Source organism: Garra rufa, unplaced genomic scaffold, assembly GCF_049309525.1.
Source record: "Garra rufa unplaced genomic scaffold, GarRuf1.0 hap1_unplaced_003, whole genome shotgun sequence".
In the NCBI taxonomy this organism is placed as follows: domain Eukaryota; kingdom Metazoa; phylum Chordata; class Actinopteri; order Cypriniformes; family Cyprinidae; genus Garra; species Garra rufa.
The window spans coordinates 8,414,339-8,430,436 of record NW_027394278.1 but is presented as its reverse complement, the minus strand read 5'-3'; the positions used below and the strand labels follow the sequence as shown (position 1 = coordinate 8,430,436).

The following is a 16,098-nucleotide window of genomic DNA, read 5'->3' as shown; positions in this document are numbered from 1 at the left end:
TAAAATACATTTTCACTACTTGTACAGAAGGCCCTCAATTAAACTAGTATGTATATAGTTAGTTTATTCGCATTACCCACTTTATCCAGTGTGTGGCAGTATACCCTCATTTATCTTAGACGCAAGTATTGCATCAGCCGTAGCTGCGATTGCGTTATGAGGATATTACCATAAGCTCCGGTCAGGTGTGGACTGTTGGCACTTGATTCCTGCTAAATTACCGCTGTTCTGTGTAAATTGGAACTACAGAAAGAAATCCCTGTATGCCATACCATGCTGATTCTGAATCCTAATCATCCAAGTAAACCTACATCAACCTGATTCTGTCTCCCTGAGTCGTGACTGACATCCTGTAGCGAATACAGTTTATTACCAGCCAACCAAGTCATTCCTATCCCTTCTTTACATTGTGGTCCTTCGAGCCGGATGTGATTTGCTACAGTGACAGTATGGTTGATGAGCATCAAAGAGGAACTGTTCCAGTGTCTGTAAGACCAAAACGCCAGACACGTCACCCTGCCTACTTTGATGATTTTGAAGTGGACTATGGAGGACCACGGCCATGTGATGAACATCCTCCTCCTTTAAGCACAGCACGGTATGAGCGCATACATGAACATGAATCCAGTGAGAGCAGGGGAGGTACACAACAGAGGGCACATCGTACCCCATCTAGAGACCAAAACCCCTTATCAGAGTTGGCATCATATTCTTGCCTTCCAGTTCCAAGGTCCCAGTCCCTTACAGCCTCTCAGTATCAGACTGACACTAGAAAGCTACCTGAATCTTCTACTCCTTTCCATGGTCAGACAGCTAATGTTATGCCTGCCCCCCCCACAGTGGTCTCAAGGGTCAAATAAGTTCCAGTGCTCCACCTACCTTGCACCAAAAAGATGCTTTATTTGACTCCCATGTTTCTCCTTCATATGTGGTTTCCTCTGAGCTGTATTCACCATCAGGTAGGGCTCCACATTATTCCGTCAGTGCTGTGAGTCATGGTGCAAATGACCCAAGTTACCCACCTCAGCAGCGGAGAGCCTCCCTGACTGAGCCGTACAGCATGATGGTTATGATTGACAAAATGATGGGTCAGTTGCAGCTTATGAGAGACGAAGTTGTCTCAAAGCATGGCACCCCTAGCAGATCACCTCCCAGACCGCCTCAGCCTTATAAGGAGCCACCTCCTGTGCATTATGAATATCCCGTCCAACATGCACCATATGCTGCTGATCGAGCTTATGGGCCATCTGACAGATTCTACAGCAGCTATGGGCCTCCAGCGAGATCAGAGATCGATATGTACCAACACTCAATGCCTCTACCTGCTCAGAAATCCAAGCCTTCCTATTCAGAGCAGCATTCTATTCTGCCAAAGGAGTCAGCCATCGAATACCGAGGTCCTAAGCCCAATATACCCTACCTGGTGCATAAAGATCCAAGTGAGTTTGCTCGCCTGAAACTTGCGCTGAACAATCTACTACCTGAGGATGCGTCAGAGTTGTTCAAGTTCCAAATCTTGGTGGATCATCTACGATTGGATGAGGCAAAACTGATTGCAGATTCCTTCTTAAACTCTCCATATCCTTACACGGCGACAATGGCTGCCTTGACAGAGAAATTTGGTAAGCCGCATCAACTTGCTTTGAGTAAGATTGCACGAGTAATGGATGCACCAGATGTCCGTCCAGGAGACCCTGAAGCCTTCGAAAGGTTTGCATTACAAGTTCAAGCCCTGGTAGGACTGCTGAAATCCCTGGGACCAGATGGGGATGCCGAATTGAGGTGTGGTTCTCACGTAGTTCGCCTGCTGACCAAGCTGCCACCTGATTTAAGAGCTGCTTTTAGGAGACAAATGCTGCCTAGTCAAGCTTCAAGCTTTACGCTCCCAGAGTTCTCCAAATGGTTGCAAGCTGAATCATGGTGTCAAAGTAGTGATGTGGTGGGAAACATTCAGACAAAGGGATGGCCAAAGCAAAAGCATGACAAACACAAAGATCAGAGGTCAAGACCAGCTACTGTGCTGCATGGAGCAGGCAGTCCTGCTACGAATGCAACTTCCTCAATCAAACCTGCCTCTTCGTTAGAGAACAAGGTGAAAAGTAAAGCATATTGTCCTTATTGTGAGAATGCAGACCATTTCCTTAGTCAGTGCGCCAACTTTCAGCAGCTCACTACTGAACAAGTGACGCACTGGATTCAGATTAACAAACGTTGCTGGAAGTGCGGAAGGTCACATTTAGCGGCACAGTGCAACCTGAAGAAACCCTGTAACAAGTGTAAAGGGAAACATTTGCTGATACTCCATGACATCAATTATAAGTCAGTCAAAGATACTTCTCCAGCATCAAGTTCCATTGCAGAAACCTTATACCTGGATAAACCTGGAACAGATAGCCGGGTCCTTCTCAAGGTTGTCAGAGTTTTACTCAGATACAGTAATCGTACTTAGGACACTTATGCTATCCTAGATGACGGATCCGAACGCACCATCTTGTTGTTTGCAGCAGCTCAGAAACTGAATCTGAAAGGTGAAAAGGAAGAGCTATCCATCAGAACCATCCATCAGAATGTGTCACGACTGCAAGGCTCGAAGGTTTCATTCAGCATCTCTCCAGTGGCCCAACCGCATAAGACATACCAAATCAAGCAAGCCTTCACAGCTGACCACCTAGGGTTAGCTCAACAATCCTATCCTATGGAAGCCCTTGTAAGCAGGTACAAACACCTAAAGGGTCTCCCTATCCAGTCCTTTGAAAAGATTCACCCACTCCTGCTGATTGGTGCCGATCAGACTCATCTAATTACCCCAATAGCGCCAGTTAACCTGGGACCCCCTGGCGGGCCAGCCGCCATCAAAACAAGACTGGGTTGGACACTACAGGGCCCAGCAAAGCTCCTTCTGAATCCTCTTCATCCTCGGCAGGTCCTTTTCACATCTTTGTAATCCAATCAAACAGAGCTGATGAGAAATGTGGCAAAGTTATGGGAACTGGACATTCTCCCCTATCGTAATGAGAAACAGGTTACTCGCTCCAGAGAGGATCAGGCAGCCTTGGAAATCCTGAACAAAGGAACTGTGAGAGTGGAGGTAAATGGCATCCAGAGGTACGCTACCCCCTTGTTACGTAAACCCAGCATGGCTTGTCTTAACTCCTCTGAAGAAGCAGTAATGCCACTCCTTCGTGGAACTGAAAAGCATCTCCTGAGAGACCCAGAACGAGCAGCGACTTATTCTGCGGAGATCAAGAAATTGGTTGAGGAAGGTTATGTGGTCAAACTGGATCCAGACAAACCATCACAGTGCTCTGAGAGGTGGTTCATACCCCATCATATGGTCACTCATAATGACAAAAATCGACTGGTCTTCAACTGCTCTTTCCGGTACAAAGGAATGAACCTAAACGAATCCCTACTACCTGGCCCAGTACTAGGTCCGTCTCTCCTTGGAGTCCTGATAAGATTCAGGGAGCATTATGTAGCAGTGAGTGGGGACGTGAAAGGAATGTTCCATCAAGTTCGACTTCTGGAACAAGACAGACCTGTTCTGCGATTTGTATGGAGAGATATGGAACGAGACCGAGAGCCAGACATCTATGAGTGGCAGGTGCTCCCATTTGGCACTACTTGCAGCCCTTGCTGCGCCTCTTACGCCCTGCATAAACATGTCCTTGACAACACAGAGTCGGGTGATGACCTACAATACACTATTCAAAGTAGCTTCTATGTTGACAACTGTCTTCAGAGCCTGAACACAGCTAATGAGGCCAGAGAGCTGATTGACCGTCTCAGAGAGCTGCTGGGTAGCGGAGGATTTAATATCAGGCAGTGGGCTTCAAACCGACCTGAAGTGGTAAGCCATCTACCTACAGAAGCTCAGTCTACCAGTACTGAACTGTGGTTGTCACAAAAGGAAACGGAAGTTTGTGAATCCACTCTAGGTCTGCACTGGCACTGTCCCACCGACACTCTTAGGTACAAGCACCGTCCCTTAAAATATGGGCCACCCACAATGCGTAACTTATATAGAGTCCTTGCCAGTCAATATGACCCGCTGGGCTTCATTCTCCCCTACACAACCAGGGCAAAAATACTGATCCAGAAACTGTGGGCTAAGCCAAGAGAATGGGACGATCCTCTATTCCCTGACGAACTTCTGCAGAACTGGCTGCAGTGGGAGGATGAACTCATGGATGCCTTAAATGCAGTAACCTCCCACACAGACATTCCAGATGCCAACCAGTTTACAACCTACAGTGAATTACTGGAAGCTGCTGCACGATGTGTTCATGGGGCGGCGAGCGGAGAGCCACTAACCGCTGGAGACTTCTTACAAGCAGAAATACTTCAGTGGAGAGCATCTCAACGGGATAGTTTCTTTGATGACTACCAATGCCTGAAACAAGGTAAACCTCTCCCTTCTAACAGTAAACTACTCACCTTGAGTCCAGAGCTGGACAAAGAGATGGATGTTATTCGAGTAGGGGGAAGACTTCGACGAGCTGCGGCACTCGACATAGCCACTAAGCACCCAATTGTCCTTGACCCCAGTCATGCCCTTACCAAACTCATAATTCAAGATTATGATCACCAGTTGAAACATTCCAGGTCCTGAGAGAGTCCTAGCGGAAATCAGGAGGAAGTTTTGGATTCTGCGTGGCCGAGAGGCCATCCGCAATTACCAGTTTCGATGCACTGACTGTCGGAGATGGAGAGCCAACCCAGAAATCCCACAAATGTCAGACTTACCTGTAGCCCGACTTCAGCTATTTAAGCCTGCATTTTACTCCACAGGGATGGATTGCTTTGGGCCCTTCTCTGTAAAGATTGGACGGAGAGTAGAGAAAAGATGGGGAATAATTTGGAAGTGCTTGACAACCCGGTGTGTCCACCTAGACATACTATCAAGTATTGACTCTGATTCCTTCCTCATGGCATTCAGGAGGTTTGTGGCACGTCGAGGAACACCCTTCGAACTTTAGTCTGATCAAAGGACTAATTTTAAGGGAGGGGAGAGGGAATTGCATGAAGCCTTTGAAAGTATGTCCCCTGAGTTACAGCTACAGTTAGCGAAACAGAAAGTTCACTTCCGCTTCAATCCACCTGGAGCTCCTCACTTCGGAGGAGCATGGGAACGGGAGATACGATCTGTTAAATCAGCTCTGTATGCCACTGTCGGTGCTCAGTCTGTCACAGAGGAAGTCCTCAGAACAGTGTTAACTGAAGTAGAGGGAATACTGAATTCCAAACCTCTTGGATACCTCTCCTCTGATGTCTCAGATATTGATCCTGTTACCCCAAATCACCTTCTCATGGGGCGGCCTGATGGCTCTCTCCCACAGGTTGTATATCCTCAAAGCGAAATGATCAGTCGGAAACGATGGCGCCACAGTCAGATCCTGACTGACTTATTCTGGTCTGCGTTCATCAAGTACTATCTACCCAATCTGCAGAATCGATCTAAATGGCAGAGGGATGTTAAAGACATTGCCATTGGAAACATTGTTATGCTGGTAGACCCTCAGTTGCCTAGAGCTATGTGGTCGATCGGAAAAGTCACCAACGTCATGCCAAGTGCGGATGGGCACATCAGAACTGCGGAGGTGCTAATCAAGGGACGGACCTATACCAGACCAGTTTCCAGGATGATTGTACTTCCTGCCATTCCTGATGACACAGATACCACTTATTTGTGGGCCATTTAACAAATTTAGTGCCTAAATTTGGGGGCGGCTGTACAGAAGGCCCTCAATTAAACTAGTATGTATATAGTTAGTTTATTCGCATTACCCACTTTATCCAGTGTGTGGCAGTATACCCTCATTTATCTTAGACGCAAGTGTTGCATCAGCCGTAGCTGCGATTGCGTTATGAGGATATTGCCATAAGCTCCGGTCAGGTGTGGACTGTTGGCACTTGGTTCCTGCTAAATTACCGCTGTTCTGTTCATTCCTTAATGTGGGTTTAGTTGGTGTGCGTCAATGACGATATGTAAGTGCACTGTTGTTATTAATGTTACGTTGAGATCGTTTCTAGTCACTGTTTAATGTTGTGATGTGACGATGCAGCCTAATGCTAAGCTAATCATGACTGATAATGAAGGATATCATTTGTACAGGGTTTGTCTAGCTTTAAGTGATTATTTACGGTGACTAGCCATTCTGTAATCATTTGTATTCAGTGGCTGCAGTTTATTACTTTATAGAGAACTGCTGTTCTATTGCTAATGTATATATACTATACGTGTAACATCATCCCAATCTTAGCATGTGAGTATAATACTGTATTGTTTGGGATGATAATATTGCAGTTAGTAATCATTCCTTCTTTTTGTTCATTTAGAACCACATCCATATATTCCTAATTGCCTTCTGTGTAAATTGGAACTACAGAAAGAAATCCCTGTATGCCATACCATGCTGATTCTGAATCCTAATCATCCAAGTAAACCTACATCAACCTGATTCTGTCTCCCTGAGTCGTGACTGACATCCTGTAGCGAATACAGTATATTACCAGCCAACCAAGTCATTCCTATCCCTTCTTTACACTACTAGTGTTTATCCAGTTATGGCCAGCTACATTATTACCTTATTAGACATTATAAACTCACATCCCACACAGAATATGTTGTCTTTTTTGCTATTGTCATCACACACTGAACTGCCTAAGTCTGATTGGGACCATGGGCCTCCAAATATGAAGACCAGCCTAATAGGTCAACAATGGGGTCATGGGCAAAATCAGTCTCAAATGCCCTTGAATAAAAACAAAACCATTCACAACAGAACTTTCAAATCTGTGGACTCAACCAAAATAAATGACCCAATGTTCACATGTTGGACTTACATTTAATACATTTTATCTTCATGAGCCGCAGGGTGTAATTTGGATTTGTTTGTGCATGTGTTGTTTTACTTTTAAAGGTTTGGTGCCCATCCACTTCGATTATATGACTGACAGACTGCACCGGTTTTAGTCAAAAATCTTCGTTTGTGTTCTGCTGAAGAAACAAAGTCACCTACATCTTAGATGCCCTGGGGGTAAGCAGATAAACATCAAATTTTCATTTCTGGGTGAACTATCCCTTTAACATAATTCCATAGCTGTAGATGTGTGAAGAAATGAGAAGAGGGTAATCCAATGAATCACTCTGTTGTCTAAACATGATTTTGCAAATGGTTTTTCAGGTCATTTTGATATATGAAACTCTCCTCACAATGAAGACACTTGTAAGGTCTCTCTCCTGTGTGTATTCTCATGTGAACTTTTAGGGTTCCTTTAACCGTGAATCTCTTTCCACACTGAGGGCAGGTGAAAGGTTTTTCTCCAGTGTGAACTCTCATGTGATTCTCAAGGTTTGCTTTGTGTGTAAAACTCTTTCCACAGTGATGACACATGAAAGGCGTTTCTCCAATGTGAATTTCAACATGTTCCTTAAGGTGATTCATGTCTGTGAAACTCTTTTCACATTGATGACATTTAAAACCGTTCTCTCTTGAATGAATCCTCATGTGATTATTAAGGCTTAAATTATTTCTGAAACACTTTCCACACTGATTGCATGTGAACGGGTTCTCTCCCGTGTGACTTCTAATGTGAATCTTAAGGTTTCCTTTAACCGTGAAACTCTTTCCACACTGAGGACAGATGTAAGGTTTCTCTCCGGTGTGAATTCTCATGTGGATATTAAGGCTTTCTCTGTATGAGAAACATTTTCCACACTGATCACATGTGAAAGGCTTCTCTCCAGTGTGAACTCTCATGTGAAGTTTTTCTTTTTGATTCCAGGTTTTTCCACACAGTTTGCAGATGAAAGGCTTCTCTCCAGCGTGAATCCTCATATGATTAGAAACGGTTGATTTATGTGACCACATTCAAACGGCTTCTCTCCAGTGTGAACTCTCAGGTGACTCTTAAAATCCTCTGTTCTTAGGAAGCTCTTCTCACAATGTTGGCAGGTGTAAGGTTTCTCTCCAGTGTGAATTTTCATGTGGACTTTAAGGTTTCCGTTTTTACTAAAACTCTTTCCACAATGTTGGCAGAAGAAATGACTTGCAGTTCCAGTCTTCTGAACTCTTTTTTGAGAGGAATTTTTTTCAATCTGTGAAAAACTAAAAGGTTTTTCTCCAGTTATGAAATCAGGATGTTTTATATCTTTCTCTTCCATTTCATTCAGATCTTGACTCTCCACTTTTACTGTCACAATGTGACAAAGGCAAAAAACAAAAACAAATACATGTTAAGCCCAGTTGAATAGCACTATGCTATCCGTTATGGAGTAGAATTATTATTCACATTTTGAGTTTGTGTTATGCACCTTTACATAGGCAAATAAGCATGCTTGGATGGCTAGAAACACTTTTAAAAAAATTACAGAATCAAAACTAATAATGATTGTGTAAAAATGTCATCTTAAAGGAGTAGTTCACTTTCAGAAAAAAAAAAATACATATAATGTACTCACCCCCTTGTCATCCAAGACGTTCATGTCTTTTCTTCAGTCATAAGGAAACAGTTTAAGTAAAACATTTCAGGATTTCTCTCCATTTAAAGGACGTCTATGGTGCCCCCGAGTTTGAACTTCAAAAACGCAGCTTCAAAGGGCTCTAGCTGATCACAGCCAAGGAAAAAAAGGTCTTAGCTAGAAAAAAAATGGGTTATTTTCTAAAAATGTTTACAATTTCTGCACTTTTTAACCTCAAATTATTGTCTTGTCTCAGCAAGATGAGGGTTTGAGATTAAAAAGTATATAAGTTGTAAATGTTTTTCGAAAATACTAGGGCTGGTCCGAATACCATTTTTTGAGCTTCGAAGCTTCGGTAGTAATTAACATCGAATATTCGAAGCTTCGGTAGTAATCAACATCGAATATTCGAAGCTTCGGTGGGAGGGGCTGAACATATTCTTCTCTCTAATAAAGGCAGGAATCTCTGTATGTCTTTCTGTTTGCATTTTTATTATGTCGAGAACAGTTCATCCAAATGATTTTTGCTGTGGACCCAAGGGAGTGCAGTGTTGCATTTTGGTGCAATATGGACACACCACACGTTCAGAATTAATAAATTGTAATAGAACATTGCTGGATGCGACGCGCCTCACGCAGGCAGAGCTTATATGCTTCATGAACGGACACTGCGCTAATGATACAAAACACACAGGTCTGTTAAGTGCAATACTTTTAATAAGGTAGCCTAAAAAATATTAACAAACAAATCACTCCCAAATCAGAAATTAGCACAGTAATTACTGGCACCGTGAAGGGTAGGCTATTTAAATAAAAGAAGAACGAAAAAAATGGCGCGGTGTTTATATATAAATAAATTATTCATATCTAAATTATTTATAAATAAATATATATATACATTATATATAACATTTGTGTATATAAGCCTATATAAAATACACAGCCTATGTATATTATGTTGAAACCCAAAATAAATGAGGCCCAAACATTATTAACAAACGTGCGTGTTTATTTGAGCACTTCAGTCAGTGAACAATCAGCCTACAAAACGCTAAAATAAATCAAATAAATAATACATTTAAATATGAATCTAGCCTAAATAAGAATGTTAAATCGGCTATTTAAGAAACATTCGTTGCAAACATTACTAAAACCTCGCCCGGACCTTCTCCGACAGCTCATCAGAATTACTGGCCCGAGTCCGACTGGAACCGGTCTGTTTTCTCTTTCTCTTCCCCATTGCACAGCTGCTGTTTTTAATAGCAAAGTGATTACATTTATTTTCGTTTATTTAGGTTATAAAGTTAATTTAGACATATATTTGGAACACTTTTTATTTGTTAAATTTAAGTTTTTGTTTTTTAAAGTAACGACCAAGTCATCACGATTTCAATTAAAACCCATAGTTATAAGCACGCTTTGCAGAACATGGAAGCGCCAGCCAGCGCTATGTGAAACTTCATTTTTGCTCATAAAGGTAAGACTAATATATCATCCGAAACTGTAAAAAAAAATAATTTAAATAATTCAAATCGAAAACAAAACTCTTCCAATAGCTATAATCCTAATGCATATGCATTTAGGTATTAAAGCCGTGTCAATGAGCAAATGGCATCAGGATCGTCAACTTCATCTTTGTGTCAAATACTAGTTTTTTAATAAATAATTCAAATATCTCCCTACTTTTTCCCCGACACATTCATGGTAATTATTTTTGCGGGGGCTTTGCGGTCAGCTTTAGCCTATGCGTGCATTTAAAGCAGAGGCGCAGTTGTCATTACGACAGTCACAGCCCTAGTTTTGCTTAAACCATTTAAGTGGGCCCGACTGTACTTTATAGTGTCTCTCAAATATTACTCAATTTCTCTCTCTCTCTCTTTTTTTTTTTTTTTTTTTTTGCTGTTTCTGTGTTAGTGGTGCAGCAGTCTGATCTTCTTCATTCATATTTAAGCGCAAATGAGAATCGTTTTGCGGGGGATGCAAGGTGTATGAAAAAAAAACGAATATTGAATCTCAAAATTTAAAATCGAATGCCAACCCACCGAACGAATATTCGATTTGAATATTCTGGTCCAGCCCTACTAACAACCATATAATTGTTTTAATAGTAATTTACTCGTTTGTTTAATTTCAACAAAAATAATATTCTAAGCATAAAGCGATGGAAATTACCTACACTTATACTACAGGGCCGTTGAATGCTTGAATCTGATTGGCTGACGAACGTTCTAGAGGTGTGCATTATATTCAGGGAAACGCACGGCGAACGTAGTTCCAGGTAGCTTTAGACCGCAGTACATGTCTATATCACTTCGCCATACGATTTCAGTTATTTCAAAGGTCCTTACAGCCCAAAACAGCAAAATAACTAAAACCCACGATAACACTGGCCAAACTAATAAATACAGTAAACATCAGGATAAAAACGATAGATTATTTCCATGTTTTTTTCCACAATATATTACGTTTTATTATGTACGGAAAGCACAAACTCTTATTTCTCTCGCCCTCTCTCACTCACCTCACAGACGCACACACATAACGTTACAGTTTGCACTCGCGTTAGCATTCGCGCTAATGTTGTTAGCGCTGCTCTGACGATTAACAACTTAAAAACGACATGACAGCTCTCACACGCGAGGTAACATAACAACGGCGTGGTCTTGAAGAAAATGAACTTAAAGTTTATCTGTTAGTAGAGACGATGCTGCCAGTCACCCTTGAGAGACACAGACGTGAGAGAGGTAAAGTCATACACTTAGTTTCTCTCCCTCACTCTTTCCGTCTGTCTGCTTGTCTGTCGGTCTGTCTAAACTTCATTATTAACGGCATTATTTTGCTATTAACAGCCCAAGCGTCGTTACTAGTTCTAAAATGACGTTTTGGAACTAGCAACGAAGCTGTTGAATGAGCTGTGTAAGAAATTAATCCTACTCACAATAGCTATTTAAGGATAAAAACGGGACGAATGTCTTGAAATATATCATTTGATCGATGTCTTGAGGTGTGGTAACTGTAGTATAAGCGGAATAATTGACTTCGGGACGTAGAATTCTACGAAAATAATGCACACCCGAGGTGTAACGGCCACTCCGCTTCGTCATCAATTATTCCTTACAAATCAACTTTTCCATGACATTCTAATTTATTGAGATGCACCTGTATATCTTTTAACCCTTTAGAACGTACGCTCACACCGGTGTGATTTGTCTTGGTTGGACCCTGAAGCGTACGATCACACCGGTGTGATTCGAACGTTTGCCGCATCACGTGATCAGCTGCTGAATTCAAATATGTTTTGACGCTTTGGCTGGCTCTGAGCCAGATCGGACGCGCTGAGTGCTTGTCATATTATCACAACCATTAAGTGTTTTCAACCATATAATGCTTATTTTAGGTTTCCGACATTTAAATACACATAAGTACTAGGAAAACCATGCATTTATAGTTTGTAAAATACACACTGATGTCTATGGAAGCGGCAATAATGATCCTACAAATATATTCTGACAACATATTTTATTGATATCATATACAGATTATGTAGGTAACTATAACGTTCACTCTCCTCTTCTCCCAGCTCACCAGAGACTTAGTTTAATGTCTTTCGGGAGGAGAGGATGCATTTGCGTGTTGTAAATCCCACAGCTCAGATTCAGCACGAACATTCAGCGTGTTTGGACTTTTAAATACATTTACTTGCACATATTTCGAAATCGGAATATCAGATATTTCATAATATAGCGAGCATGCTTGTAAATATTAATGATAAAAAAGGGAAAACAAAAAAAAAAAGCGATCCATGTGTCTTACAGTGCTATTGTGGCTGCGGTGTGTCACATGACGCGTCACCATGGAAACAGTAATGCGAAACATTCTAAAATAACGGTCTCCCTAAAAAAGACTCAATCTTTGGGGTTAGATAGAATATTTTAAACTCACGTGTGAAAAGGTTCATTGACAAGGTAGCGTTTGGTTCCACATACAAGTTGTCTCATTTGAGTACCAGAGAGTTTGCTGGGTGTCTGTACTTGACAACAACCCGGAGAACCAAATTTGAAGAAGTGGCTCCTCTGCTGGGACTGAGTGAAGACATTCAGTTTGAAATTGAGGAAGCGGAAGTGATTGTCATCATGGGCAGCATTACTTCGGTTGAAGGGGCTGGCTGCGTTTGAAACCGCATACTCAATAAGTATACTCAATGGATGTGATCTGCACGTCTTACACCATGTTGACGTTGTCATGTGACAAATGACGTTATAACAGGCGCAACAATTTAAAACATAGTAGCGACAGGTTCAATTAATCTTTCTATAAATATTTTGATGTTGATGAAATTTGTTCATTTTATGGTCATGTTGAAGAAACAGCTGTCCCTGATTGCAGTATAACGGAAACATTTTGGGTTCATTTTGGGTTGCATTACCTTAAAATGCACTGATCAATAACAATGATAAATGCTGACCTGTAATTAATTATATTTTTAGTAAAACAAGCATGTTTTTTTTCCAATCAAGTAATTAATTAATGCATATATTTATAAAACAGTTATATTCTATTTACTGACAGCAACATGGATAAATGAGGGCAGGTGGAGTGATGGAGGGTCTCATCGATGGCACTAGACCATTTCCAGGATGCTGCTGTTTATTTCTCTTTTCTCACTGCACACACCGGTCTGCATACATTTCTGATCATACCAAGATGCACAAATACAATACAAATGCTATCATTTTAACAGCACAATGTCATTAGATCTCTGTATTAGAAGTAACAAAATTACCCAACTTTATATTAAGTTACAGATTTTACTTTTTTCCCCACAAATGCTGCTGTTACCTTTCCTTTCAGGTCCTGCTCCACCACACAATATTTGTGAGGTAGCTGTTGTGTTAATTGGATTTTTATCCAATACAAATGCTCCTGAATTTATCAACAGTACTAATAGACAAATGGAATAGATAACTCATGTTTAGTTACTATATGTACATGTGTTTATTTACATTACATTCATCTAAAGCAGTGTTGACAACAGTGAACTCTACATAAAGCAGTTTACAATACAGTGCAACAAATACGATTTTAAGACAGGGAACCGTTTTTTGGTTTTGTAATACATTTGTAAACACCCTCGTTGTGGTTCCCAATCACGTTCGATGATGTGCATCGGATGAACACTTCAGAATCTGGGCTGAAGCAGTAGGACATCCGGGGATTTCTCGCCTACTCTTTTATGAATACTGAGCTTTCGAACGTACATCTTTCTTCACATACTCTTTTTTCCTACTATATAGTAGGTAAGTAGGCATATTCGAACGCACTTTAAGTAGACGTTCGTCCGAATCTTGCGAGAATTAGTGCACTCGCCTACTAATTCTCGCCTACTCTTTTATGAATACTGAACATTCAAACATACTTTTTGCTCGCCTACTGCTTTTTGCCTCCTATATAGTATGGAAGTATGCGGTTTCGAACGCAGCGACTGTCTCGTTCTGGGCTGGAATACCTGTTCACAGGTGCCAGAAGTTTCTGTGCAACTCTGACTCTGTGCAACATAGCTGTGAAGCAGTTCTCGTTATACAACAAAATATAAGTTCAGTGATTCACAAGAAAGCTAAATCTACAACATGTTTTCAGTTTATACAGTAAATGTTTGACTTTGTAAAGTAAAATGCAGACACTACTACTATTTTGAACAGCTTAATATTTATTTTTCTTCATTTTCAGTAAAGTAATAACAAATTTGAACATTTTTTCTTCATGTTTTGATTTAGAATAGAATTGGCAGTGTTCTAAAATAAAAGTTATAATGATTTTGAACTTTACTCACTTTTTTAGTCACATTGCTATTATTTTGATCAACTGTATATGGTGGTGTTGTATGCAATAATTTATATGTAGGAATGTATAGATATTTTATAAACATGATGTATTGTGTGGCTGTAACATTTGTCATTTGTTAGAATTTAATGTAAATATTTTATTTGTTGTGTAGTATGTTTTCTTAATGACCCCCAGGTTATGACTCCGGCCGTAGGGGCCGGGCCCCTCCGCCACCGCTTTCCAAACTCCATGATCCACAATGGCTTCCTGAACTGTCTGATCCACCATGGCTTCCTGAGCTCCATGATCTGCCATGGCTTTCTGAGCTTCCTGATCAACAATGGCTCCCTGAACTGTCTGTACAGCTATTTTTGAATAGTTTTACTCACTGTGTGAGCAGTGTATTGTTAAAAATGACCGAATTGTGTAATTAAGCAACAGAAAAAATGCTGTATTATTATTATTAGTAATATTTTGATTCAGAGAGATCAACACATGGAATTGAGTAACATACTCTACATAGTCACAATTTTAAGATTTGAAACTGCAGTAAAGCAAATGGTCTGGTATGGCCTCAGAAGTACAAAAACAAAACAAAAAAGCCTTGTGGTGAATCAAAAGGATATGAAGGATGCATGAAGGTGACCAGATGTAATCCACATTCAGTTCCGGTGTGAACATTGACTAGATTTCACACACTTTTTTTCTCAGTACACACTTGAACAATGTTTTAGTAATTTTGATACTTTACTTTTGGTACTTTAGTACTACAATTGAATGTATTTCAAAAGGCATGTGTAGATGATTGTAGAAATTGCTAATTTTCTAAACCTCTTCTTGCATTGAAGAAAACATCAGTTTCTTTCCAGAATGAGTTTGCACATGACTTATCAGGCTGCTTTGACGTGTGAAACTCTTCTCACACTGAACACACTTGTACGGTTTCTCTCCAGTGTGAACTGTCATGTGAACCTTAAGGTTTACTTTATGTGTGAAACTCTTTCCACACTGTTCACAGGTAAAAGGTTTCTCGCCAGTGTGAATGCTCAAGTGAATCTTAAGACTTACTTTATATGTGAAACTCTTTCCACACTGAGGGCAGGTAAAAGGCTTTTCTCCAGTGTGAATTTTCATGTGAGTCTTAAGAACTCCTTTTCGTGAGAAACTCTTCCCACACAGTTTGCAGGAGTAAGGTTTCTCTCCAGTATGAATTCTCATGTGGCTATATAGATTACATTTCAGAGTAAAACTCTTTCCACATTGATCACACTGGAATGGATTCTCTTCAGAATGACTTCTTATGTGAGTCTTAAGTGTTCTATTACATGTGAAACTCTTCTCACACAGTTTGCAGATGAAAGGCTTTTCTCCAGTGTGAACTCTCATGTGGACAGTAAAGTTATTTTTCTTTGTAAAACTCTTCCCACACTGTTGGCAGCTGTGAGGTCTCTCTCCAGTGTTAATTCTCATGTTAGAATTAAGGTTTGTACTTTGTGGTTTCTTATTTATTTCTGGTGAGGAAGTCTTTTTATTCTGTGAGCAACTAACTGATTTTTCTTCAGTTTTGAAATCATGTTCCTCATTTTGATCTTTCTCTTCTGTTTCATTGAGTTCTTGACTCTCCTCTTTCAGTGCCATCAGGTCTGAGCTCAAATAAGAAAAATGTAAGTTAACAGCAGTTTAATGGCACAAAGCAACAGACATCAAAACACTTAGACTAGTGCTGCCAATTAATTAAAAAAACTAACTATTTGACAATAAACTATTTCACATTAAATTGAATGTAAAACAACATAAAGATTGTACATTTA

At 40.5% G+C, this 16,098-nt stretch overlaps 1 protein-coding gene across 1 annotated transcript; it reads right to left on the bottom strand.

The window, feature by feature from the left end:
• Positions 1 to 6,999: 6,999 nt before the first annotated feature.
• On the bottom strand, positions 7,000 to 15,925 carry LOC141309781 (uncharacterized). Its single transcript, XM_073832560.1, has 4 exons — positions 15,175 to 15,925; positions 12,407 to 12,629; positions 7,912 to 8,075; positions 7,000 to 7,774 (listed from the first exon to the last, which is right to left on the bottom strand). The coding sequence occupies exons 1-4, from the start codon at positions 15,923 to 15,925 to the stop codon at positions 7,158 to 7,160; spliced, it is 1,755 nt and encodes a 584-aa protein (XP_073688661.1). The 3' UTR covers positions 7,000 to 7,157.
• Between the last annotated feature and the right edge of the window lie 173 nt (positions 15,926 to 16,098).